The 27,877-nt window shown below is 39.0% G+C and overlaps 2 protein-coding genes across 2 annotated transcripts; both read right to left on the bottom strand.

The window, feature by feature from the left end:
* Positions 1–880: 880 nt before the first annotated feature.
* Positions 881–5,548, bottom strand: LOC116249157 (disease resistance protein TAO1-like). Its single transcript, XM_031622331.1, has 6 exons — positions 5,031–5,548; positions 3,326–4,442; positions 2,763–3,053; positions 1,945–2,360; positions 1,201–1,393; positions 881–940 (listed from the first exon to the last, which is right to left on the bottom strand). The coding sequence occupies exons 1-6, from the start codon at positions 5,546–5,548 to the stop codon at positions 881–883; spliced, it is 2,595 nt and encodes an 864-aa protein (XP_031478191.1).
* A 3,483-nt stretch (positions 5,549–9,031) lies between these two features.
* Positions 9,032–27,091, bottom strand: LOC116249162 (uncharacterized). Its single transcript, XM_050076429.1, has 11 exons — positions 26,755–27,091; positions 25,083–26,196; positions 24,476–24,775; positions 21,591–24,050; positions 21,270–21,328; positions 15,168–15,338; positions 14,527–15,078; positions 12,947–14,051; positions 12,393–12,686; positions 9,632–12,010; positions 9,032–9,408 (listed from the first exon to the last, which is right to left on the bottom strand). The coding sequence occupies exons 1-11, from the start codon at positions 26,955–26,957 to the stop codon at positions 9,247–9,249; spliced, it is 8,799 nt and encodes a 2,932-aa protein (XP_049932386.1). The 5' UTR covers positions 26,958–27,091; the 3' UTR covers positions 9,032–9,246.
* Between the last annotated feature and the right edge of the window lie 786 nt (positions 27,092–27,877).

Consider the following 27,877-nt stretch of genomic DNA (forward strand, 5'->3'; position numbering starts at 1 on the left):
ATTGTATTACATCAAAGGAAAGAAAAGCAGAAAGCATCTTCCTTCTTTTCTCTCTTTTTTCCACTTGGTAGAGACACTAAGGAAACAGATCCTGGTTTTTTAGTGTACCATGGAGCTTTTTCGTTGATTTGATATTAAAATAAAAGCGGTAGAAGATGTCAATCACCTTCCAGTTCCAGCTATATAATTTTGTCCCCGATGAATGTAAAGTGGAAAACCTTCGGGCCGGGTTTCTGTCCATATATCACATGACAACAACTGGACCATCATAGTGATCAAATGCTCCATGCATCATCATCTTCTTCCACTTCCTCTGCCTCGGAGCATCATTTTGTCACTCACTGAGAATTAAGCACCCAACCTTTTTAATTAAAGGTGAGATCAGCTACAACTGTTAAACCAATGAAAACATAAAGATGACATGGGCGGCAATTCCATTCCACTTGTCAATCCACTTCCTACACCACTACATGCGGATGGAACCGAGTGATGAAGTTAGAAATAATGAAAATGACTTAATGTAAATAAACACTTTTATTCCGTACACAAATAAAAACTACATAATATATATATATATATATATACATATATATCCCAACAAAAATCCTTTTGTCTCTTGCTCCAATCTTTACAAAGCAGGAAAAAAAAAAAAAAAAAAAAACCTCAAGCACGAAATGAAAGCTTCCTGATCTCTCTAACAGCCTCTCTTGTTACCTCAAATAAGTGGGACAACACCCACCACTTCCAAAAATCAATCCCAATATAAATCATCGACCTCCGTAAAGTTTTCTTCTTCACTTGGATTGGGGTCCTCCCCATGGAGGGGATCCAGCCCAACTCAAGCTGCCAAATGCCCACTACTTGAGTGAGATCGTGCATCTCACGATTCTTCCATGCTTCCAGGGATGGTCAACTCCTCCAAGTCTGGAAAGTCTGCCTCCTGAAAAATGGAGTAAAGATATAATAAATTTGCAGTGGCTATCTTTATCTATGGGAAATGAAATTGCAAAGGACCTAATTGAACCACTCGGAATACTCCCCCCACAAAATCGAATTATTTAGTTTTTCCATTCCCGTGCATTTCAAATTACTGACTGACCAATAATTTGATAAGAGTCACAAGTTAGTACAAATTAAGGGGAGCCTAGCTAGCGAATGGACAAGAAACAAAACTTGCTCGTTAAGATGACATTTGATTACCTGTACTCTTTTTTTGAAAGAGTTGGAAAGGCTTCTACATCCTCCAAGCTTCAGCTTCTTTAAACATCTCAACTGCTCAACACCAGGAACATCCTCAAGCTTTTGGCAGCCGGTTAGGTCCAATTCCCATAAATCAAATGCCTTTGAAACATCTGCTATCACTTCCATTTCATAGCAATCTGCTGCATGAACTCTGATGAGAGAATGGGGTAACAGAGGCAAGAATTTAACCTGTTTGCAACCATTGATTGATAGTTGGGTAAGTTGCGTTAGTGAGTGAATGGAGCTCGGTAATTCTTCAATAGCTGTCCAACTCAAGTCAAGATAGTGCAAACTCCGCAGTTCGCCAAGCACGTTGGGCAAAGATGCAAGACTTACACAATTTTTAGCTTCCAGTTTTTCAAGACTGATACATGAATGAATCCATTCAGGTATTTCTTTCAAGAAGCGACACTCGTTGAGAGACAAATGCTTCAGTTGCTTCAAGTGTCTCATGGATTCAGGCAAAGCTGTTAGGGTGGTGCGATCAAGGAAGAGCTGCTTCAATCGCCTCGAGTTTCCCCAATTGTGATGGCAAAGCTGTATTTTGAGAGCAGTTGCCTACGTAAAGCTCCTCAAGCGATGTCAATTGCCAAACTCCTCCTTTAGGCAGTTCTTTTAGCGATTTGCATCCTACCAAAGACAAATAAGTCAAACTCTTGAGATGCCCAATAGATGGATGAAGTTCGGTCATATAAAAACAACCTCCAAAATCCAATTTCTCTAGATGTGGCATGCACGCACGTAAAATCCGGACAGATGGTAAGGTTCCAAGATGAATTGAGATCCATGACTTTTAATTTGCCAAGCAAGGGCCGCTTCAATGACTTAGAATCCATCAACTGTGATGGCAAAGCTGTAATTTGAGAGCAGCCGCAGACATAAAGCTCTTCAAGCGATGTCAATTGCCAAACTCCTTGAGGCATTTCTTTTAATGATTCACATCCCGTCAAAAACAAGTGAGTCAAGCTCTTGAGATACTTAACAGATGGATGAAGTTCAGTCAACTTCTTACAACCTATAAAATACAGCTTCTCTAGATGTTGCATGGTCGTAAAATCTGGACAAATGGTGAGATTCCAACATGAACTGAGATTTAGTACTTTTAATTGGCCAAACACCTGACAAAAAAAAGTCAGCATTTATCAAAACGAATGCCACAAGCATCAACCTCTGCATGTGTCTTACTGCATCAATATTCTAAGTGATTTAAATCAATCTTGTCAATCTCAGCTTCTAGAAAACTATCAAAACTACGTCTAACACTAACAAGCAGTAACCTTATCGGCCTTTTTCTCTATATTCAATTTAAAAAATAAACAATATTAATAAGCATTTTTTATAAAATATAAATAATTATTTATATCTCTAACTCCATTCAAGATCGATATGATGCATATAAATGGCCACAACTTCGATAGTGTTGGTCTCTATAAGACTATAACACCATGTTGGCTATAAAAACAAAACAAATAAACAAAACTGAAAAATACGCACAAAGGTGCTAAAGGATTTTCATTCACCTTGGTCTCTTTAAATCCGTGGTGATTCCATACTTGAGTTATACAACTTTTTGAGAAGTCGAGAACGACAATATTCTCAAGTGGAAGGGTGCAAGGAAATGAATCCAAGTACCGTGAATTCCAATTCAACCATTTGAGGGTACTAGGAAAATGTCCATATTCTCCTCCCAATGTCACATTTCCCAACCGAAGCATTATAAGTCGAGACATTCCTACAAAGGACTCCGTGTCAACATCCACTGAATCTATCGATAGACAAGAGATATCGATGGCTTCAATTTTTTCTGTTCCCTGCAATACACAATTGTTGGCAGTTAAAGGAAATGAATTTCGCTTATGAATTTGATAAATACGAGTTTTACAATTCAGAGGCATATCTATAGGGCATCAGTCCTTCTGGCATACCAGTTTCTGGCAACTCTATTTTTCAAATCATGGCAGTAATAACCATTAAAATTACTCATTATATAAAATTACTCATTAGAAAGAAGCGAAAACAAAATAAGGTAATAATAATAATAATAACAGTATTAACCATTGAAGTGATAGACTGAGTACCCTACCGTCTTGTTTTTCAGTACATATAATAGGTCATCTTTCTTCCACAACCTGCTGCGCATTCCTGGATCTGAAGGGCTCTCATCTTCCACAATTTTCCTTCCCATGTCTCTAATATGGTCATGCATTTCAAACGCTTCTGTATGTTCATTTATATTGACTAAACACTTGTGCATTAAGACTTCGATTGTTAGGTCTGGGAAGAGGTCGCGTTCTTCCCACATGAAAGTAGCAAAACTTCTTTGTTGACCAATAAAGAAGCAGGCTATGTCCAAAAATACAATTTTTTCTTCTTTATCAAGGGCATCAAAACTTATCTTCAACCTCTCATGGATATCTTTGTGTTGATCTTTCTTCAACTTTTTCAACATGGCTTCTCGTTGTTTAGTTGTTTTCTGGCACAAGAAATGTCTACCGAATATTTTGAGGGCTAGTGGCAACCCAGCAGCAGTAGCTGCAACTTCCTTTGATAAATTTGCAAATTCAGCGGGTGGCTCCTCTTTCCCAAATGCATGCCAACTGAAAAGCTGAAGTGCTTGGGCAGGATCGAGCTCCTTAATCTCATACACATTTTTTACTCTTAGTGTTGGTGGCCCAATCAACACCTGCTTATCCCTAGTAGTAATGATGATTCTTGACCCAGGCCGAAAATGATCCACACTGCCGACCAATGCACCGAGCTGTGATTCACTATCAACGTCGTCAAGAACTAGCAGAACCTTCTTATGCTTAATTCGATCCATGATCATGCCAGTTCCATGAGCAGTGTCATTTACTTTCACCTTTTCATCCTTGAGAACATCACGAAGCAGCTGTTCTTGGAGGGAAACGAGTTTGGACTGCTTTGCTGCTTCTCTAACGTCTGAAATGAAGCTACAAGCATCAAAATGCAGAAAGAGTTGGTTATAGACAGCCCTGGCAAGAGTCGTCTTGCCGATCCCACCCATTCCATGGATCCCAACCATTTTGACATCATTCTGGGCTTCAACATCCAGCACCTCCACCAACTCTTTAATTCGAGAATCTAGACCTATTGGATGTGTATCTCCAATAAATAGAGGGGCCCTGTTTACTTCAGTCAAGATCCTCGTCACAATTTTTTTGATCTCAGTTGCCTCGTCTCTGCCAAAAGGCCAAAAGAATACAAGTTAAAGTTATGACTCGTTGCAATCAATGCTTTGAGTATCTAAGAACATAAAGCTTAATTCAAGCATGAAATGTATGATTCTTAACTCAGCTAATATTTTGCAAACAGGGGAATCACTTCTTTATAGTTAGTTAAGGAAAGCTGTAAATGAGAGAAATTCGTGACTTCCTATTATGTGTACATTTTGAATAAAAATTCACAATCAGGGCAGTTAGGTTGACACGATCAGATGACCTATGAAGTAACACACAAGTTATCCCTGGTTTTCAATGTGTAACCCAAAAAGAACATGCCTACAACCATTGACAGTTTTCTGCATCGATTCAAAAGTTTATGCCTGCAACTTAGGCCCGATAAAGTTCGCTCTCTCTCTTTCCCATATATATATATATATATATATATATATGGTTTATCGTTTAAAAGAAAGTCTATTTTTTCATTAATTTGCAAATTTTAGTGCCAGATAAAGAGAGAACAATGTAGGAACTACACTACTTACAGACAAGTACTGGCCAAAGAGAGAACGATACGCTACTTACACACAAGTACTGGCCAAGTTATACCCTACGACTTTCCCAGCTGCCGTCAGAGCATCACTCCATTTCCTCGCCTCCTCCTTGTTTGTCATACCATTTTCAAGATATCTTGTGAATGCATGTGCGAAAGGGCCAGATTGATGACGGACGTCTCTTGGCTCAACATCAAAGAAGACTGGTATGATGAGCCTCTTGCACTCCACCATCTTAGCTATCTCTTTCAAACACCACTCTGAATCGGCATAACCTTTGGAGAAGATGGGCACAAATATTTTGGATCTCTCTACATACCCAAATAGCTCCTCCACCCTCTGACCCTTCTCCAACTCCTCGCTGTCGATGAAAGTGTGGATGCTCTTGTGTTGCAATGCTCGATAGAGATGGCTGGTGAAGCCCTTGCGAGCGTCCGGTCCCCTAAAGCTTAGAAACACATCATATTGGAAACCATCTTCCCTCACTGGTGGTGGGGACGATGAAGAAGGTGCAGCTTCATCAACCTCATAATCCGACCCGTTGGAATATCGGGATGAACTTGATCCTTTCATTAAGCCTTAAACTGGCTCCCCGATGCCAAAAGAGTGAAGTGGAAAGAGAGTTTATTCAACAGTATTAATTCGTCTGGCCTCTCGTCTTAGGCGATGTCAGTACCGTGGATCACCTTTAGCTAGCACTTCGGGATTCATTTCACAGCACATGCTGGCCTTGCCTTTCTGCGTCCTACACTCAGTTGCTTCTTTTTGGCCTTTTGGTCGCGCACTTGGGACTGATGCTCGTTCAGATGAGGAAAACTGTTGGAGACAAAAGAGGCAACAGAGGAAGAATCGTTGACAGCAGAAAATCAGTGATCTTATAAGTGCAACACAAAAATCTGTGATAAAAGCAGATAAAGATCTACATCTTCTTGTAACAGATTTCCAGTCTAAATTGAGGAGATTAAAGATAGAAGATAAATCTTCTATTTTTGTAAATGGATAAATATGGTGATTAATATATATATTGACACGATCTTTCTCAATACTTTCTTTGAGAAAGAGATCTGGGTGAGTTGTGGATATAGGCTGACATTGTAGCCGAACCACTTACCTGTTTTATTTTTTGTTCTGCTTTTCCTGATACTCTTTCAAAAACAACTAAGGCAGAAGAGATAGCATGAGGTAATTGGGTTGTCAATGCGTGTGTTGAAGGATATGTAGGAGAGATGCAACGCTCCAGATCGATCTTCCAAGTATCTAACAGGAAATGAAGTTTGTTTGCTTTGGGAGGTGAAGGAGGCTTCTTCCGCTTGATGTTTGTCGGAAGATTGAGATGGAGGTGTCAGATGTTTTCTGGAAGGTACAGATGGAGCTGCTGTGTGTTTCTCGGGTCCACCCACCACTGAAGTCCCTCCCTGTTCCTTCGTTGTTGGTGGTTTAGAGATGATGTTTGGCATCCGGATGCCGGATGGCTAAGGCTTTGACTTTCTAACTCGTTCTTGGAGTGTTCTAGAAACGGTTTGCACAAACAATTTTTTATAGGTTTTTTTTTTCTACTACCACCACGTTATTGCATTGTCAAGTTTATCTATTTCAGTTTAGCATTTTATATTGATTTTTGAAATTAAATTTTCTAAGGAAAAACCGTCCTTCTTTTGGGAAAGTTTTAACTCTATAACTAGCCAATAGTACACCTAAGGTTTCAATATCAGTAAAAGGATAATACCAAAGTATTTTTCATTGTTTAAAAAAAAAAACCAGCTAAGTTTGTCTTCACTCCTCTGTTAAGAAACATTTATGCCCACAAAAGAAACATACATAATATTTAAAATTAAAAAAAAAAATCCATGAAGGAAAAGGATCAATTAATTTTTAACTACGAACAGACACCAAAAAGGTCTTTTACTCTCTCTAAATTCTTGATTACTTTTTGTTTTCGAATAGATTTTGTTTTCGTAAAAAAAGTACGCCTCTCCCTCCTTTTGTTTTTATCGGTAGATTGGATGTGTGCACCGGAGCGGTGATCATCTGTCTACATCTTGTAGACTTTAATCGAATAATTGACTCTATAATCTATACAGTTAATAACGTTGCGACATTATGAGATTGACAAGCTGTTCCAACTGTTTTTCTTTCTTAGATTGTAATTGCCATAATCATGCTTGCCACACTTAATTGCGACGCTAATTATAATTTTCAAACATATTCATGCTTGTCACATTACAATTGCCGTAATCATGCTCACCACTCATTGTGAGGGCTGCCATGTCAATGAGGATTGACATTCTCCTCGTGGCAGCTGTCATGACCGCAAGACCTGCAGCTGCCATCAGAGTTGCAAGGATAAAAACTTGCCGCCTTTGCCGGATTGGGGTGACAGCCGTTGCCATCTTCACCACCATCATCCTACTCAGAGGAAACACAGCATCGTCAACCGGACGTGCTTAGTCATGACAGTGAATCAAATGTCTAAGAGTACAAATGGAATTAACCTATGGATCTAGTTTCCATAGCGTAACTTATTAGCCCTTGTCAACAGAAATGGAACAAGAGTTCAGTTCTTTCGAAAGTGGATGTAATGAAATTGTGTCCCCAGACATATTCAATGGGTTAAGTTGGGATCAATGGCATGTTCATTTGGGTTTTCTTTTTTCTTTTGAATGCTAAAAAGAAGCACCTGAAGTTACAAACATGAATATCATTGGTAGTCCGAGAAAAACTGAGATATAAATAGCCAAACTAAATTAATTTCATTTTCAATGTGAGATTTTATAAGTGTATACTAATTGAAAAGTCTTAACTTGCAAACTTAGGGTGTTCATTGGCGCAACCGAAATTGATTGGAGATTGAAATTCTAGGTTTTTATTTTTCGTAGACTACATCCTAAATAGGTTCAATTTGTCTGCGAGAAGAATGCAAAGTTTATTCAAAGATTACCAAGTGGCGGAGCCATGGGGGCCGGCATGGACACTCCTCTCCCACTAAAAAAGAAAATTTTTAAAGCTTTATATATGAATTTTAAAATATTTCATTTATCCCATACAAAAATTTTGAAAAATAATATTTCGGCCTCTATCAAAATTTTGAAACCATAATTCAGATGAAAAATTTCTGGTTTCACCCTTGAAGATTATGACAATTAGGAAATGAAAAACAGGTGGAAAAAGAAATCAAAACTAGTTATAAAGCCCGTCCCACTTTGGAAAAAATAATTATGCTGGGCAGTTCCAGATAAACTGCTGCCTAGGCAAAAAATCAGTTGGCCGACTCCTCAATTCCTCGTGTAATTTCAATGTTTACAGGACAACAATATTGTTCGTATCTCAAACATAGTTTTCTTCAAAATTTGACAAATGTAAAAAAAGCACAATGTTTTACGAATTCAATCACTAATTCCTTGGAAATGGTTTGGATTTAGAACCATCTTTCGTCAGGCAAAAAAGAGATGTGCACATTGTGCACAAATATTGAAAGTTGGTATATTGTATGTTTTAGTTAGATCTAAAATTCAATATTATACCAAAGCTTTACCTAGTTTAAGGTTGATCAATAATCAAAAGATCCACTTAGATTGAATTTAGATTTGGGCGACCATAAATTTGAATCACCGTTTTATGTTAAAAGCAACAAGATAGAATATGTATTTCAGACTAATTAAATCTAGTACGATTCATATGGTATGATCTAACTACTGAACTTGACGTTGAAAAAAGATATGAACATAGGAAAATTTTTGACAATGTAGATATCAACTTTATGAAACTCTTTTTCCATCATCAACACAGCCTTATATATATATATATATATATATATATATATAGAGAGAGAGAGAGAGAGAGAGAGTCTGAACCACAGGTCCAGCAATGTTTATGTGAATTTTTCAAATATGAAGGAATCAAATAATGCCTTTGTATTTGAAAGGTTATGTTGTTGTTGAATGTTCGTGTGCTCCTAGGCACGTTTCCTTCTTTAAAACAAGAAGGAGTTTAATCGTAATTGGTTGACCATATTTTTGTAACTTGTAAGTATCTAAAGCTGGTTATATGCACACTCAGTGTATTAAGCAATTATATATATCTACACCAAATAATAATAATAATAATTGTTGGGATATATATATCCACAACAATTATCCTTTTGTCTCTTGCTCCAATCTTTACAAAGCAGAAAAAAAGTAAAAAATAAAAACCTCAAACAAGAAATGCGGATCTCTCTAACAACCTCCCTTGTTACCGCAAATAAGTGGGACAACACCCTCCACCTCCAAAAATTAATTCCAAAAGTAAAGTTTTCTTCCTAACATGGATTTGGATCCTCCCCATGGAGGGGATCCAGCCCAACTCAAGCTTCCCATATGCCAACTACTTGAGTGAGATCGTGCATCGCTTCCAGGGATGGTCAACTCCTCCACCAAACTTGGAAAGTCTGCCTCCTGAAAAATGGAGTAAAGAGATATAATAAATTTGCAGTGGCTATCTTTATCTATGGGAAATGAAATTGCAAAGGACCACGCGGAGTACTCCCCACACAAAATCGAATTATTTAGTTTTCCCATTCCCGTGCATTTCAAATTATTGACTGATCAAATAATTTGATAACAGTCACAAGTTGCTACAAATTAAGGGGAGTACTCGTTAAGATGATATTTTAATTACCTGTACTCTTTTTTTGAAAGAGTTGGAAAGGCTTCTACATCCTCCAAGCTTCAGTTCGTTTAAACATATCAGCTGCTCAACACCAGGAACATCCAAAAGCTTTTGGCAGCCGGTTAGGTCCAATTCCCATAAATCAATTGCCTTTGAAACATCTGCTATCTCTTCCATTTTACAGCAATCTGCTGCATAAACTCTGCGGATAGAACGGGGTAACTGAGGCAAGAATTTAAGCCGTTTGCAACCAACAATTGATAGTTCGTAAAATTGCATTAGCGAGTGAATGGAGCTCGGTAATTCTTCAATAGCTGTCCAACTCAAATCAAGATTCCTCAAACTCCTCAGGTTGCCAAGTGCGTTGGGCAAAGATGCAAGACTTACACAGTTTCTAGCTTCAAGTTGTTCGAGACTTATACATGAATGAATCCCTTCAGGTATTTCTTTCAACAAGTAACACTTGTTTAGAGACAAATGGTTCAGTTGCTTCAAATGTCTTATGGATTCAGGCAAAGCTGTTATGATGGTGCCATCAAGGAAGAGCTGCTTCAATCGCTCCGAGTTTCCCAATTCTGATGGCAAAGTTGCAATTTTACAGCAATAACGGAGGTCAAGATTTTCGAGTGAGGTCAATTGCCAAGCGTCTTTAGTCAGTTCATTTAATGATCCACATCCCCTCAAATTCAAATGAGTCAAGCTCTGGAGACGCCCAATAGATGGATGAAGTTCAATCATATTACCACAAGCTTCAAAATCTAATTCCTCTAGATGTGGCATTGTAGTAAAATCTGGACACATGAGGAGGTTCTGACAATTACCAAGACTCAGTACTTTCACCTTGCCAAGCAAGGGCAGCTTTAGTGGCATTGAATCCACCGACTCTAATATCGAAGTTGCAAATTGAGAGCAAAGGCTGAGGTGAAGCTCTTCCTGTGAGGTCAATCTGGAAACTTCTTGGGGGAACAGCTGCTCTAATGACTTTGAATCCCAAAACAGTGGAAAAGTTGTCATTTGATAGCAACCAATGAGCTCAAGTATTTTGATAGAGGTCAATTGCCAAACTTCTTTAGGCAGTGCCTTTAGTGATTTGCATTCCTTCAATGACAAGTGAGTCAAGCTCTTGAGATGCCCAATAGATGGATCAAGTTCAATCAACTTCTGACAATCACTAAAATCCAATTTCTCTATATGTGGCATGCATGTAAAAACTGGACAGATTGTAAGGCTCTTGCAGGAACGAAGATTCATTACTTTTAGTTTGCTAAGCATGGGCCGCTTCAACTGTGATGGCAAAGCTGTAATTCCATAGCACTCGCTGAGGTCAAGCTCCTCAAGGGATGTCAACTGCCAAACTTCTTTAGGCAGTTCCTTTAGTGATGTGCATTTCTTCAAAGACAGGTGAGTCAAGCTCTTGAGATGCCCAATAGATGGACAAAGTTGAATAAACTTCACACAATCTTCAAAATGCAGCTTCTGTAGATGTGGCATGCTTGTGAAATTTGGAGATATGGTGAGGTTCCAACACAAAAGGAGATATAGGGCTTTTAGTTTGCCAAGCATGGGCTGCTTCAACTGTGATGGCAAAGCTATATTTTCAGAGCGACAAGTGAGCTTAAGCTCTTCAAGCGATGTCAACTGCCAAACCTCTACAGGCAGTTCCTTCAGTGAGAGGCATCGCTCCAAAGACAAGTGAGTGAGTCTCTTCAGATGCCCAATGGATGGATCAAGTTGATTCAATTCCATGCAACCATCAAAATCCAATTCCTCTAGATGAGGCATCCTCGTAAAATTTGGACAGATGGTGAGGCTCAAACAATGAGGAAGATGTAGGATTTTCAATTTGCCCAAGAGCTGATTTAATGAACTGGAATCCCTCGACGGTAATGTAATTCTTTCGCACAAACTGAGGTCAAGTTTTTCGAGCGACACCAGTCGCCAAACTTCTTCAAACCCTTCTTCAAGTGATTCACATTCCCTCAAAGACAAGCGAGTTAGGCGTTTGAGATTCCAAATAGATGGATGAAGTTCAGTCATATTTGCACAACTTCCAAAATCCAATTCCTCTATATATGGCATGCATAGAAAATCTGGACAGGTGGTAAGCTTATAACAAGAAGAGAGATTTAAGACTTTTAATCGGTCAAGCAAGGGCTGCTTCAATGACTTAGAGTCACTCGGTTGTGATGGCAAAGCTGTAATTTGAGAGCAACGACTGAGATCAAGCACTTGGAGTGAGGTCAATCGCCAAATGGATGGATGAAGTTCAGTCAACGCCATACAACCTTTAAGGTACAATTCCTCTATATGTGGCATGCCCGTAAAATCTGGGCAGATGGTGAGGTTTTCACATCCTGTCAGACTTAGTACTTTTAATTGGCTAAAGACCTAAGGAGGAAAAAAAAAAAAGCCTTGTCAAAGCGAACGCCATAAGCATCAACCTACGGATGTGTGACATATCATAAGTGATTTGCATCAAGCTTGTCGATCACAATTTCTAGAAGACTCAGAAAAACGACACGTAACACTAATAAGTGGTTACCTGTATTGGCCTTTTTCTCTATTTAAAAATAAAAAAAATATTAATAAATATTTGTTTGATGGAATTTAAGTGTCTAACTCTTTTCATGGTCGATATAATGCATTTAAAAGACCACAACATTGATAATTAATGTTGGTCTCTATAATACCATATCGCCAATAAAAAAAAACAAAACAAATAAACAAAAACTGAAAATAAACATATACGTGCTAAAGGATTTTCATTTACCTTGGTGGATCCAGACCTTTTCTGGTGCCATACTTGATGCATATTATAAGACCAAGATAAGTCGAGAACCACAATATTCTCAAGAGAAAGCTCGTTAGGAAGGCAACGCAAGTCCTGTGAATTCCAATGCAACCATCTGAGTGTCCTAGGAAAATATTTATATTTACCTTTCAAACTCACGTTCCGCAACTGAAGCATTTTAAGCTGAGACATTCCCACACAAGACTTTGTGTTCACATATGGTGTTGAATGTTGTTCACAAGAGAGATTTATTGCTTCAACTTTTTCTGTTCCCTGCATTACAAATTTGATGACAATTAAAAGAAATTAATTTCTTTTATTACTTTGAGAAATACGAGTCTTATAATTCAGAGGCAGATCTATAGGGCATCCCCCAGGCATACCGGCCAGCAACTCTACTTCTCAAACCATGGCACATCAACATCTTGATTTCTTTTACGGTAAGGCATAAGGTACTCTAATGGAACCACCAGCATATAAAATTACTCATTAGAAAGAAGCTAGAACAAATTAAGCTAGATCCAGTAATCTACCTTTTCTTCTTGCAATACGTTTAGTATGTCATCTTTCTTCCACAACCTGCTACGGTTTTCTGGATTTGGGCTCTCATCTTCCACAATTTTTCTTCCCATGTCTCGAATATGGTCATGCATTTCAAACGCTCCTGTATGTTCATTAAAATTGACTAGACACTTGTGCATTAAGACTTCAATTGTTAGGTCTGGGAAGAACCCGCGTTCTTTCCAAATGAAAGTAGCAAAACTTCTTTGTTGACCGATAAAGAAGCATGCTATGTCCAAAAATATAATTTTTTCTTCTTTTTCAAGGGCATCAAAACTTATCTTCATCCTCTCATGAATATCTTTGTGGTGATCTTTCAACAACTTTTTCAACATGTCTTCTCGCAGTTTATTTGTTCCCAGACAAGAGAAATGTCTACCGAATATTTCAAGGGCTAGTGGCAGCCCAGCAGCAGTAGCTGCAACTTCCTTTGACAACTCTACAATTTCGGCTTCTGGCTCCTCTTTTCCAAATGCGTGCCAACAGAAAAGCTGAAGCGATTGGCTATCATCTAGCAACTTAAGCTCATACACATTTTCCACACTTAAAGGCCCAATCAGCACCTGCTTGTTTCTAGTAGTAATGATGATTCTCGACCCCGAACAAAACCAATCCACGCTGCCGGCCAATGCACCGAGTTGTGGTTTGCTATCAATGTCATCAAGGACTAGCAGAACCTTCTTACTCTTAATTCGCTTCATGATCATGCCAGTTCCATGGGCGGTGTCATTTACTTTCACTTTTTTATCCTTCAACACATCCCGAAGCAGCTGTTCTTGGAGGGAAACGAGTTTGGACTGTTTTGCTGCTTCTCCGACACCTGAAATGAAGCTAAAAGCATCAAAATGTGGACAGATTTGGTTATATACTTCCCTAGCAAGAGTCGTCTTGCCAATTCCACCCATTCCATGAATTCCAACCATTTTGACATCATTTTGGAATCCAACCTTCAACATCTCCACCAACTCTACAACACGAGAATCTAGACCTACTCGATGTTCAGCTACAAATAGAGGGGTCATGTTTACTTCTGTCAAGATCCTCTTCACGATTAGTTTGATCAGCCTCGCCTCGTACCTGCCAAAAGGCCAAATGAATACAAGTCAAATTTATGACTTGCTGCAATCAATGTTTTGAGTTTCTAAGCACTTAAAGCTTAATTCAAGCATTATGTATGATTCATATTTTGCAAACAGGGGATTCACTGTCACATCTGTATAGTTGGTTAAGGAAAGTTGTAGTGAGAGGAATCACAATCTAGGCAGTTACATTAACATGATCAGACGACCTTCTAAGTAACACAAGTTGTCACTGGATTTCAACTTTTAACCCAAAATGAACATATATTCAAGCATACAACCATTGATGGTTTTTTGCCATCAATTCAAAAGTTTATGATAAAATATGCTCTATCTCTCTCTCTCTCTCTCTCTCTCTCTCTCTCTTTGTCTTTCTCTCTCTCTCTCTCTCTCTCTCTCTCTTTGTCTTTCTCTATCTCTCACACACACACATGCACACAGATAAACAGAGAACGGGGAGCTACCCTACTTACCCATCAGTATTGGCCAAGTTATACCCTGAGACTTTCCCTGCTTCTATCAGAGCATTTCTCCATTTCCTCACCTCCTCCTTGTTTGTTATATAATTATCATCGTATCTTGTGAATGCTGGTTCGAAAGGGCCAGATTGACTACGGACATCTCTTGGCTCGACTTCAAAGAAGATCGGTATGATGAGCCTCTCGCACTCCACCATCTTGGTTATTTCTTTCAAACACCACTCTGAATCGGCATAGCCTTTGGAGAAGATGGGCACAAATATTTTGGATCTCTCTATGTACCCAAATAGCTTTTCCACCTTCTCACCCTTCTCCAACTTCTCACTGTCGATGAAAGTGTGGATGCCCTTTTCTTGCAATGCTTGATAGAGATGGCCGGTGAAGCGGTTGCGAGTGTCCGGTCCCCTAAAGCTCAGAAACACATCATACTGGAAACCATCTTCCCTCACTGGTGGGGTGGACGATGAAGAAGGTGCTTCTTCAGCATCCTCATAAACAGACCGGTCGGAATATCGAGGTGACCTTGATCTTTTCATAAGTCTTAAACTGGCTCCACAATGCCAAAGAGTGAAGTGGAAACAGAGAAATCAACAGTATTAATTCGTTTGGCCTCTCCTCTTAGGCGATGTCAATACCGGGGATCACCTTTAGCTAGCGTTTCGGCATTCACCTGGCCAGCACATGCTCGCCTTTCCCTTCTGCATCCACTCAGCACCTGCTTTTCCTGTCCTCCTTCCCTCAGCTGCTTCTCCTTGGCCTCTCGGTCCGACACTTGGGACTGATGCTCGTTCGGATGAGGAAGACAACTAAGACAGAAGAGATACGCATGAGGTAATTGGGTTGTCAATGAGTGTGTAGGAGAGATGCAACGCTCCAGATCTTCCAAGTATCTGACAGGAAAGGAAGTTTTCCTGCTTTCGAAGGTGAAGGAGGCTTGAGATTTTTGGGAAGGAAGCAGTGGCTTAGCCTCAAAAATATTTTGGGAGGCCACTCATTCTCGATCTTCGTATCTGAAGGAACACGATGTTATGCAGGAAAATATTGAGAGGAAGAGGTGGAGGCGGCTCTTCCGCTGGATGTTTGTCGGAAGGTTCAGATGGAGCTGCCAAGTGCCTTCCTCAGGACGCCGCTCGGTACTGACCACTGAAGTCCCTGTTTCTTCATTCTTGGTGGACGCCCATTACAGATAATGTTTGTACCAAGACAATCTTTTATGGGTTTTTTTCTAGGACCACCACATTATTGCATTGTCAAATTCATCCTATTTCAGTTTAGATTTTTCTATTAAATTGAAATTAAATTTTCTAAGGAAAGCCGTCCATCTTTTGGGGAAAGTTTAAACATTAGTAAAAAGGACAATACCCAAGTATTTCCATTGTTTAAAAAAAAAACATCGAGCTAAGTTTATCTTCCCTTATCAGCGTAAGAAACATAAAAGAAACATACATAATATTTAAAACTTAAAAGTATTCCATGAAGGAAAAGGATCAACTTGAGTTTTCCTTTTTTTTTTTTCTTTTTGGGCAATATATGAAGATTTGGTTTCGACTATGCATTCCCTGAATTAATTATTAACTATGAACGGACACCAAAAAAGTCTTTTATGGACCTTTTTTTTCTTTCTAATTCTTGGTTACTTTTGTTTCCAATTAGATTGGCGTATCTGTATTTATGGCGAGAGATGTTGAGGCCCTGACCCTGGATTGAGGGCGCCTTGCTGTCCATACAATCCGTAGAGGGGATTGTAGAAAAGGAAATTTCTAAACTAAATCAACTCCAAACTCAAGAAACTTGATTCTAAAATACTAGAAATCATTCCTAAGTAGAGATAAACCAACCAAGAATGGACTGATTTAATGCTAGAAATTTCAAAATTTTCTGGGGAATTCGAGAAAAATATACTGGCAGTAACAGTATTCGGTTTTGCCCCAAAATCTAGACAATTATTGTTGTTTGTTCATCAATTATTGATTACAGTCATTCCAAACTTAATCCTAGAATGTACCTATTTAATCAAGTTGGAAACTCACATTTTGCATCAAAACACTTGAATTGCCACCAGAAAAGAATAAGCGCACATCCAGCACAGAGAGCAATGATCTTGATGAAAATCCAATCGATTTCAAGGCATGTTTTTTGCTAAATCTTGTTTTAGAATCTTCTAAACCGATCCAAGGCTCCTCCAGTACAGAATGAATTAAAAACTGACCGAAAATCCTGAGAATTTTGCTTTGGAATCATCGTTGCACATTTTTTCCTACGCTTACATCTAGTTTTCGAACAAACTTAGAGGCACGCAAAACAAAAATTAAACATCTTGTTGTTTTCCAACTGATTTAAGAACTACCAGAAATTATAAGTGGAGTCAAACTATGCTGCTTTTCACCCCTTGCAGGTAGAGGCGATGCTCTTTTTTGAATAGGTCTTTTTTTTATTTTTAAAAAGTTTATTTTGACTTTAAAGAGTTAAATATGTAATTAATCTTATATTTAGTATTTCCTTATGCAAAAGAGGTCGTTTGACATTGGTTGAAAGTAGATGTTTGCCGCCCATCATCAATAGTAACGAACAAATTTTCCCTAATAAAGAAAACTACATAGTATTTAACATTTTTATCGAAAAAAAAATCAAAGTTGGTAGAAAGAATCATAAAGAGATACGCATGTGGTTATTGGTTTGTGAATTTTCTTGGATATGTAGAAGAGATGCAGCGGTCCAAGATCCTCCAAGTGTCTACAGGAAGGGATTCTTTTTTTTTTTTTTGAGGTGAAGGAGGCTTGAGATTTTTCTCAAAACTTGTTTGGAAGGGCACTCGGTCTCATATCTTCATATCTGAAAGAATCTGTAAGAGATCCCATTACCCATATATATATATATATATATATATATAACAGAGAAAATATTGGATAACTGAAAGGAAGAGGTGCCTTCTCGGAAGGTTCAAATGGAGGTGCCACATGCCTTGCTCTTGAAGCCTCCTGATATTTCTCGGAAGGTTCAGATTGAGGAAGTCTGATTTTTTGGAGGGATGAGAAGGAACTCGGCTCCATCTTCCTCATTTCTTTGTTGGTGGAAGCCATGGAGTACAACTCGACGACAGCAACGTGGCGGTGGCAAGTGGACCACAGCCTCACTGTAGGTTGGCCAAGGAATTGACCTTGGGTCTCTGCAATTTTTTTAGTGCTTGTGATGCTTCCTGAGCTTCCATATGTGCCAAAGGTGGAAACTCTGCAACAAGTGCGCAGGAAGGACTCATGTCTTCCAAACTTACTTAGAGTGATCTTCCATATGGATTGGGCGACTCTGGCACTAGAAGAACAAATTATCCGCATTTTCTTGAGCTCGTTTCCATAAGTAACATATGGACGCTAAGAAGCTGTCACTACAAGGAAAATCTACATTTACTAATGCGCAAATTGCGTTAGTATTTGTTGTTAGTAACGATTAGCTGACCAGGCTTCTGATCAATTTTGATCTAAATTGTCACACTTTGATATAAAAGCCAAGCTCAATATATGTGCAGATGTATGTAGTTAAAAGATAGTGTAAAATTTTAAGTGGAGAGATCGGGTGTGGGAGTTGGAGGTCGACTACCCACTCGTATGTTGTGCAACCGTAATTTTGGGCACTTTGGAGGAAACATGGATGTATTTTTATTTTTATTTATTATTATTATTTTGTTGTTCTTCAAAGAGAGTTATATTTTTGCTCTTAAAGAGGCGTCTCCTTTTAATGTCATGATTAGGTTGGTTATTTAACTCATCCCTAACACGCAACTTGCATGTTTGGCGCCCAAAAAGTTCTATGTTTTGCACATGTCAGGTCTGCTTACTTCTCATTTTCATCAATAAAAGCATCATATCAATATTTTGGTCATTTCTGATTCAGGTTGGCTATTTGACAGATTCTGTAACAAAGACTTTGCCTGATGCTTATAAAATTCAACATCATTAATTCACGTCCATCGTCCAGTAACTTAGCCATTGGCAGGCCATCAAGAGCACATGCTACCATTGTCCACTTCACCATCACTAATAAACAGATTGCCGCAATTCAGTCAACTAAACAAAACGAAAAAGAACATACAAAGATATAGACATTAAAACTCACACACACAATGATAGATACCAGACAAGCAAATTAGAACCTAACAATTATCACTGTTCGGGACACCTCAAACAACTCTCCACTAGTCCTAAATTCTTGCTGCTGCTGAACATTTAGAGATAGATAGGGAATTGCCTGAGTTGTCTCATGAATTTAGCTACCACCTATCTCACATGGGTACTTGGACAACCCACGTACCTGTATGGTATGGCGGTACACCGATACAGATACGATGGTATGCATTGGTACGGTTTGTATTGGTGGTTTGTATTGGTTTTGAGTCAAAACTGACCCAAACCACCCTGAATAAACTCATTTTCATCAGACACCTTCACTGACACCTCTTCCTCCTTCTTCCTTACCTTCATACCTCATGGATGCAGTGGAGAGCTTTGTTGACTGGCAGCGACAGACGTCGGCCAACAAAGTAAGTGTTTTTTTCATTCTCTTCTAAGGGTTCTTTAGATAAAGGTACAGTATAATATGGCAGGTGTAGTATAGGACACAAAATATCACGTTGTTTTAAAATGAAAAATCTTTTATCACTTGACTGTTATTGGTAAACCTACGACCAGTAAAGTAGAAAAAGTAGAAAAACGAGTACGTTTTGGATTATAACGGAAAATTTGGACTGTAAATGAAAATGCTTTTGATTTTATTATGGTCAAGTCTGGTCGTCAGTCTCGGCCGATGAATCATCCAAACCCGTCAACACTCAGACAGTAGACACTGCAGAATTTACCTACAAAAAAACTACACCAAATCTTTTACAGATAATCTTTACCAGATAAATTTTACCCAAGCGCCAGTTGCAGAGTCAAACCGGAATAATTTTACCTTCGATTAAATTTCTGGCCATTTATTCTCTCTCGCTTTTCTTTTTTCATATTGGCAAGCTGGAAACAGGCAATCTCTTAGCTACGCAGGTTATTCCAAGTATTGTTCTGTACATTTTATTTATTTATTTATTTATTACCGCTTTCAACCTCAGATCAAGTTCAACCTCGTTAGCTCAATGGACTGAGTTCTGCTGGATTATATCTGCTGTGATAAAGCGGATAATACTTCTTTTGAAAAGGAAGTTCATAGAGTTCACATGGTTTGAAATTAATTAGTTGAACCAGAAGAAGGAAATGCAGTTAGCTTTTAATTGTCCTTTTGGTTGCTTGTACTAGCTGGAGATCAGAGAAAAAATATATATTTTACAAAAAAAAAATTAAGTAAGATTTAAAAAATAAGTCGAAGACCACTTAAAATTAAAAAATAAGCCCTGCCATCTTCATGATTAATTTTAGATGGTTTAAAATAATATTTAATTATTAAATATACAGTTCATTTGGTAGAGAGTATGCATTCTTTTCTGAGGAAATTTCTCCCTTTTCAATGTGAAACACGCGCAGTCTGCAATTTCTTTTTCCTTTTTTTTTTCTGTTTCACAGAAATTGCTCCCTGTGTGTTCCAGCTGAGGTTCAATTTCTCTGCTGGCTCCACGCATCCTCTCCCATTCTCTATTACTTGGACCGAATTTTGAAGAAATTAAACTCATCCTCACTTTTTCTCACAAGGCTCTCAGTAGAGGCTGGGGGCTCTGAAGGGCCCGACGGCAGACACAGGACGTCGCAGACTGCTAGTCTCCTTGTGTTAGGTGGGTCAAGTTTTCGAGGTGAGTTTTGGAGTCTTTTTGTGCAATATTTAAAGATCGACGAAGAAGGCGATCATGACAGTCACCTTTGTTGGTGCTTTAAAAACTAACCCTAATTAAAATAAAAAAGCGGTGAAATTATCCTGTAATTTGTCACCGAATTTATGTAGGTAGGGTTGAACATCAATGTCACTGCATTCATTTCTGGTGATAGGTTTTGTTTTATTCTAAACCAAAATAAAAATAAAAATAAAATAAACCGGCATCTTCAGAAAGTGATTTCAAAATTTTTGAATCCTTACAAGAATTTCATTTGTCTTTGGTGCCAGTTCGTGCGTTTGAATTTGTGCAAAATAGCTCTGATGAAGTGAAAGATGAATGCTAAAAAAAAGTAAAAAAATATTATAAAAAGGTAAAAAGACTAAAAAGTATAAAAGATTCTAAAATTACTCAACATTGCCTCTTTTTACCAACCTCAGACCATTACAAACTAGATTAATATTGGTATTGAATAGCTTCACTGGTGGGAATGGTGGAAAATATTTAATAACTAAGTTGGCAAAGTATCTTCCCGAAGGTTAATTCCCAAATGCATTAAAATAACCAACCGAAGAGCTGATTTAAAAACTAAGTTGGCAAAATATGTGCCCGAAGCTTAATTCCCAAATGCATTAAAATAATCAAGTGATTATATATATATCCCAACAAAAAACCTTTTGTCTCTTGCTCCAATCTTTACAAAGCAGGAAAAAAGAAAAAAAGAAAAACCTCAAGCACGAAATGAAAGCTTCCTGATCTCTCAAACAGCCTCTCTTGTTACCTCAAATAAGTGGGACAACACCCTCCACCTCAAGAAATCTCAACCAATAAATCATCGACCTCCGTAAAGTTTTCTTCTTCACTTGGATTGGGATCCTCCCCATGGAGGGGATCCAGCCCAACTCAAGCTGCCAAATGCCCACTACATGAGTGAGATCGAGCATCTCACGATTCTTCCATGCTTCCAGGTATGGTCAACTGCACCATCAAATTTGGAAAGTGTGCCTCCTGAAAAATGGAGCGAAGAGATATAATAAATTTGCAGTGGCCATCTTTATCTATGGGAAATGAAATTGCAAAGGACCTAATTCAACCACGCGGAGTACTCCCTACACAAAATTGAATTATTTAGTTTTTCCATTCCCCTGCATTTCAAATTATTGACTGACCAATAATTTTATAACAGTAACAAGTTACGACAAATTAAGGGGAGCCTAGCTAGCGAATGGACAAGAAACAAAACCTAGTCGTTAAAATGATATTTAATTACCTGTACTCTTTTTTTGAAAGAGTTGGAAAGGCTTCTACATCCTTCAAGCTTCAGCCTCATTAAGCATCTCAACAGCTCAACACCAGGAACATCCACAAGCTTTTGGCAGCCGGTTAGGTCCAATTCCCTTAAATCAATTGCCTGTGAAACATCTGCTATCTCTTCCATTTCACAGCAACCTTTCGCATAAACACTGTGGATAGAACGGGGTAACTGAGGCAAGAATTTAAGCCTTTTGCAACCAATGATTGATAATTGGTAAAATTGCATTAGTGAGTGAATGGAGCTCGGTAATTTTTCAATAGCTGTCCCACTCAAATTAAGATAGCGCAAACTCCTCAGGTCGCCAAGCACGTTGGGAAAAGAAGCAAGACTTTCACAATTTTTAGCTTCTAGTTGTTCAAGACTGATACATGAACGAATCCATTCAGGTATTTCTTTCAAGAAGCGACACTCGTTGAGAGACAAATGCTTCAGTTGCTTCAAGTGTCTCATGGATTCAGGCAAAGCTGTTATGATGGTGCCATCAAGGAAGAGCTGCTTGAAACGCTTCAAGTTTCCCAATTCTGATGGCAAAGTAGCAATTTTACAGCAGTAACCGAGGTCAAGATTTTCGAGTGAGGTCAATTGCCAAACGTCTTTAGGCAGTTCCTTTAGTGATTTGCATTCCTTCAACGACAAGTGAGTCAAGCTCTTGAGATGCCCAATAGATGGATGAAGTTCAGTCAACTTCTCACAATGACTAAAATCCAATTTCTCTATATGTGGCATGCACGTAAAGTCTGCACGGACTGTAAGGTTCTTGCAGGAACAGAGGTCAAGCTCCTCAAGCGATGTCAAGTGCCAAACCTCTACAGGCAGTTCCTTCAGTGATTCACATTTCCTCAAAGACAGGTGAGTCAACCTCCTGAGATGCCCAATAGATGGACAAAGTTGAATCAACTTAACACAACCGTCAAAAAGCAATTTCTCTATATGTGGCATGCTTGTAAAATTTGGAGATATGGTGAGGTTTGGACAATTAAGGAGACATAGGGCTTTAAGTTTGCCAAGCATGGGCTGCTTCAACTGTGATGGCAAAGCTGTAATTTGATAGCACCCGCTGAGGTTAAGCTCCTCAAGCGATGTCAACTGCCAAACTCCTTCAGGCAGTTCTTTTAGTGATTCGCAACTCCACAAAGATAGGTGAGTCAAGCTCTTGAGATGCCCAATAGATGGATGAAGTTCAGTCAACTTAACACAACCGTCAAAAAGCAATTTCTTTAAATGTGGCATGCTTGTAAAATTTGGAGATCTGATGAGGTTCCGACAATCCTTGAGACTTAGGGCTTTTAGTTTGCCAAGCATGGGCTTCTTCAACTGTGATGGCAAAGCTGTAATTTGATAGCACTGGCTGAGGTCAAGCTCCTCAAGCGATGTCAACTGCCAAACTCCTTCAGGCAGTTCTTTTAGTGATTGGCACCCCCACAAAGACAAATAAGTCAAGCTCTTGAGTTGCCCAATAGATGGATGAAGGTTAGTCATATTAAAACAACATCCAAAATTCAATTTCTCTATATTTGGCGTGCAAGTAAAATTTGGAGATCTGGTGAGGTTCGGACAATCCTTGAGACTTAGGGCTTTTAGCTTGCCAAGCATGGACTTCATCAACTGTGATGGCAAAGCTGTAATTCCATAGCACTCGCTGACGTCAAGCTCCTCAAGCGATGTCAACTGCCAAACCTCTACAGGCAGCTCCTTCAGTGAGTTGCATCCCTTCAAAGACAAGTGAGTCACTCTCTTCAGATGCCCAATGGATGGATCAAGTTCATTCAAGTTCTTGCAACCTTCAAAATCCAATTCCTGTAGATGAGGCATCCCCGTAAAATTTGGACAGAGGGTGAGGTTACCACAATTACGAAGATGTAGAATTTTCAATTTGTCCAAGAGCTGATTTAATGAACTGGAATCCCTCGACGGTAATGTAATTCTTTCACAGAAACTGAGGTCAAGTTTTTCGAGGGACGTCAGCTGCCAAACTTCTTCAAACCCTTCTTCGAGTGATTCACAGTACCTCAAAGACAAGCGAGTTAGGCGTTTGAGATTCCAAATAGAACGATGGAGTTCAGTCAACTTCTCACAATTACTAAAATCCAATTCCTCTATATATGGCATGAACGAAAAATCTGGACAGGTGGTAAGGTTCAGACAAAAAGCGAGATTTAAGACTTTTAATCGGTCAAGCAAGGGTTGCTTCAATGACTTAGAATCACTCGGTTGTGATGGCAAAGCTGTAATTTCACAGCCACTGAGATCAAGCACTTTCAGTGAGGTGAATCGCCAAATGGATGGATGAAGTTCAGTGAACGCATCACAATATTCAAGGTACAATTCCTCTATATGTGGCATGCCCGTAAAATCTGGACAGATGGTGAGACGTCTACATCCACTGAGATTTAGTACTTTTAATTGGCTAAAGACCTAAGGAAAAAAAAAAGAAAAAGAAAAAAAAGGCCTTGTCAAAGTGAACGCCATAAGCATCATCCTAGAGATGTAAGTTACTTAGTGCAACATATTATAAGTGATTTGCATCAATCTTGTCGATCACAATTTCTAGAAGACTCAGAAAAAAGACACATAACACTAATAAGTGGTTACCTGTATTGGCCTTTTTCTCTATTTTTCTATTTAAAAATAAAAAAAAATATTAATAAGCATTTGTTTCATAGAATATAAACAAATTATTTAAGTGTCTAACTCCTTTCATGGTCGATATAATGCATGTAAAGGACCACAACATTGATAATTAATGCTGGTCTGTATAATACCATCTCGCCAATAAAAATGGCAAAACAAATAAACAAAACTGAAAATAGACATATACGTGCTAAAGGATTTTCATTTACCTTGGTGGATCCAGATCCTTGTCTTTGCTGATGCCATACTTGATGCATATTATAAGACCAAGATAAGTCGAGAACCACAATATCCTCAAGAGAAAGCTCGTCAGGAAGGCAATGCAAGTCCTGTGAATTCCAACGCAAATATCTGAGCGTCCGAGGAAAATCTCTATATTTACCTTCCAATCTCACGTTCCACAGCTGAAGCATTTTAAGCTGAGACATTCCCTCAAAAAACTTTGCGTTCACATATGGTGTTGAACGCTGTTCACAAGAGAGATTGATGGCTTCAATTTTTTCTGTTCCCTGCATTACAAGTTTGATGACAATTAAAAGAAATTAATTTCTACTATAACTTTGGGAAATACGAGTCTTATAATTCAAAAGCAGATCTGTAGGGCACCCCCCAGGCATACCAGCTAGCAACTCTACTTTTCAAACCATGGCAGATCCACATTTTACTAACAGCTTGTTTTCTTATATGGGAAGGCATAAGGTACTCTAATGGAACCACCACTATATAAAATTACTCATTAGAAAGAAGCTAGAGCAAACTAAGCTACTAATAATAATACCAGAAATAACCATTAAAGTGATAGATCCAGTAATCTACCTTCTTTTCTCGCAATACTTTTAGTATGTCATCTTTCTGCCACAACCTGCTACGGTTTTCTGGATTTGGGCTTTCATCTTCCACAATTTTTCTTCCCATGTCTCGGATAGAGTCATGCATTTCAAACTTTCCCGTATCTTTATTTATATTGACCAGACACTTGTGCTTTAAGACTTCAATTGTTAGGTCTGGGAAGAACCCGCGTTCTTTCCACATGAAAGTAGCAAAACTTCTTTTTTGACCGATAAAGAAGCATGCTATGTCCAAAAATACAATTCTTTCTTCATTATCAAGGGCATCAAAACTTATCTTCAACTTCTCATGGATATCTTTGTCTTGAACTTTCTTCAACTTTTGCAACATGGCTTCTCGTAGTTTGTTTGTTTTCTGGCACAAGAAATGTCTACCAAATATTTTGAGGGCTAGTGGCAGCCCAGAAGCAGTAGCTGCAACTTCCTTTGATATCTTTGCAAATTCAGCGGGTGGCTCCTCTTTCCCAAATGCATGCCAACTGAAAAGCTGAAGCGATTGGGCAAAATCGAGCTTCTTAATCTCATACACATTTTCCACTCTTAGTGTTGGTGGCTCAATCAACACCTGCATGTCTCTAGTAGTAATGATGATTCTTGACCCAGGCTGAAAATGATCCACGCTGCCGACCAATGCACCGAGCTGTGATTCGCTATCAACGTCGTCAAGAACTAGCAGAACCTTCTTATGCTTAATTCGATCCATGATCATGCCAGTTCCATGAGCAGTGTCATTTACTTTCACCTTTTCATCCTTGAGAACATCACGAAGCAGCTGTTCTTGGAGGGAAACGAGTTTGGACTGTTTTGCTGCTTCTCTAACGTCTGAAATGAAGCTACAAGCATCAAAATGCAGAAAGAGTTTGTTATAGACAGCCCTGGCAAGAGTCGTCTTGCCGATCCCACCCATTCCATGGATCCCAACCATTTTGACATCATTATGGGCTTCAACATCCAGCACCTCCACCAACTCTGCAATTCTAGAATCTAGACCTATTGGATGTGTGGCTCCAATAAATAGAGGGGCCCTGTTTACTTCTTCCAAGATCCTCGTCACAATTTTTTTGATCTCAGTCGCCTCGACTCTGCCAAAAGGCCAAAAGAATGCAAGTCAAAGTTATGACTCGTTGCAATCAATGCTTTGAGTTTCTAAGCACATAAAGCTTAATTCAAGCATGAAATGTATAATTCTTAAGTCAGTTCATATTTTGTAAACAGAGGAATCATTTCTTTGTAGTTGGTTAAAGAAAACTGTAAATGAGTGGAATTCGTGACTCTCAATTATGTGTACATTTTGATTTAAATCTCACAATCTGGGCAGTTAGGTTGACACAATCAGATGACCTTCGAAGCAACACACAAGTTATCCCTGGTTTTCACTATGTAACCCAGAAAAAACATATTATTCAACCCTACAACCATTGACGGTTTTCTGCCATGGATTCAAAAGTTTACGCCCGCTACTAAAGCCTAATGAAATACTCTATCTATCTCTCCTACATATATATATATATATATATATATATATATATATGTCATTCCACCCATGTGGTTTATCGTATAAAAAAAGGTCGAATTTTCAATTAATTTACAAAGTTTTGTGCCGAATAATTAGAGAACGATGTAGGAACTACGCTACTTACATACAAGTATTGGCCAAGGTATACCCTGAGACTTCCCCTGCTTCTGTCAAAGCATTTCTCCATTTCCTCACCTCCTCCTTGTCTGTTATATCATTTTTACCATATCTTGTGAATGCTGGTTCAAAAGGGCCAGATTGACCACGGACGTCTCTTGGCTCAACATCAAAGAAGACTGGTATGATGAGTCTCTTGCACTCCACCATCTTGGTTATTTCTTTCAAACACCACTTTGAATCTGCATAGCTTTTGGAGAAGATGGGCACAAATATTTAGGATTTCTCTATGTACCCAAATAGCTCATCCACCCTCTGTCCCTTCTCCAACTCCTCACTGTCAATGAAAGTGTGGATGCCCTTGTCTTCCAAGGCTTGATAGAGATGGCCGGTGAAGCGGTTGCGAGTGTCCGGTCCCCTAAAGCTCAGAAACACATCATATTGGAAACCATCTTCCCTCACTGGTGGCGTGGACGATGAAGAAGGTGCTTCCTCAGCATCCTCATAATCCGACCGGTCGGAATATCGGGGTAAGCTTGATCTTTTCATAACTCTTAAACTGGCTCCACAATGCCAAAAAGTGAAGTGGAAACAGAGAAATCAATAGTATTAATTCGTCTGGCCTCTCCTCTTAGGCGATGTTAGTACCGTGGATCACCTTTACCTTGCGCTTCGGCATTCACCTGGCCAGCACATGCTCCCCTCGCCTTTCTGCGTCGGATCAGCTCCTGCTTTTCCTGTCCTCCTTCCCTCAGCTGCTTCTCCTTGGCCTCTCGGTCCGACACTTGGGACTGATGCTCGTTCGGATGAGGAAGACAACTAAGACAGAAGAGATACGCATGAGGTAATTGGGTTGTCAATGAGTGTGTAGAAGGATATGTAGGAGATGCAACGCTCCAGATCTTCCAAGTATCTAACAGGAAAGGAAGTTTTTTTTGCTTTCGGAGGTGAAGGAGGCTTGAGATCTTTAGGAAGGAAACAGGGGCAGAGACTCAAATGTATTTTGGGAGGGCACACATTCTCAGATCTTCATATCTCAAGGTGGCTTCTTCCACTCGATGTTTGTTGAAGGTTCAGACGAAGGTGCCCGATGTATCCCGGAAGGTTCAGATGAAGGTCGGTATTTATTG

The sequence above is a fragment of the Nymphaea colorata genome, chromosome 2 (assembly GCF_008831285.2).
Source record: "Nymphaea colorata isolate Beijing-Zhang1983 chromosome 2, ASM883128v2, whole genome shotgun sequence".
Lineage (NCBI taxonomy): Eukaryota > Viridiplantae > Streptophyta > Magnoliopsida > Nymphaeales > Nymphaeaceae > Nymphaea > Nymphaea colorata.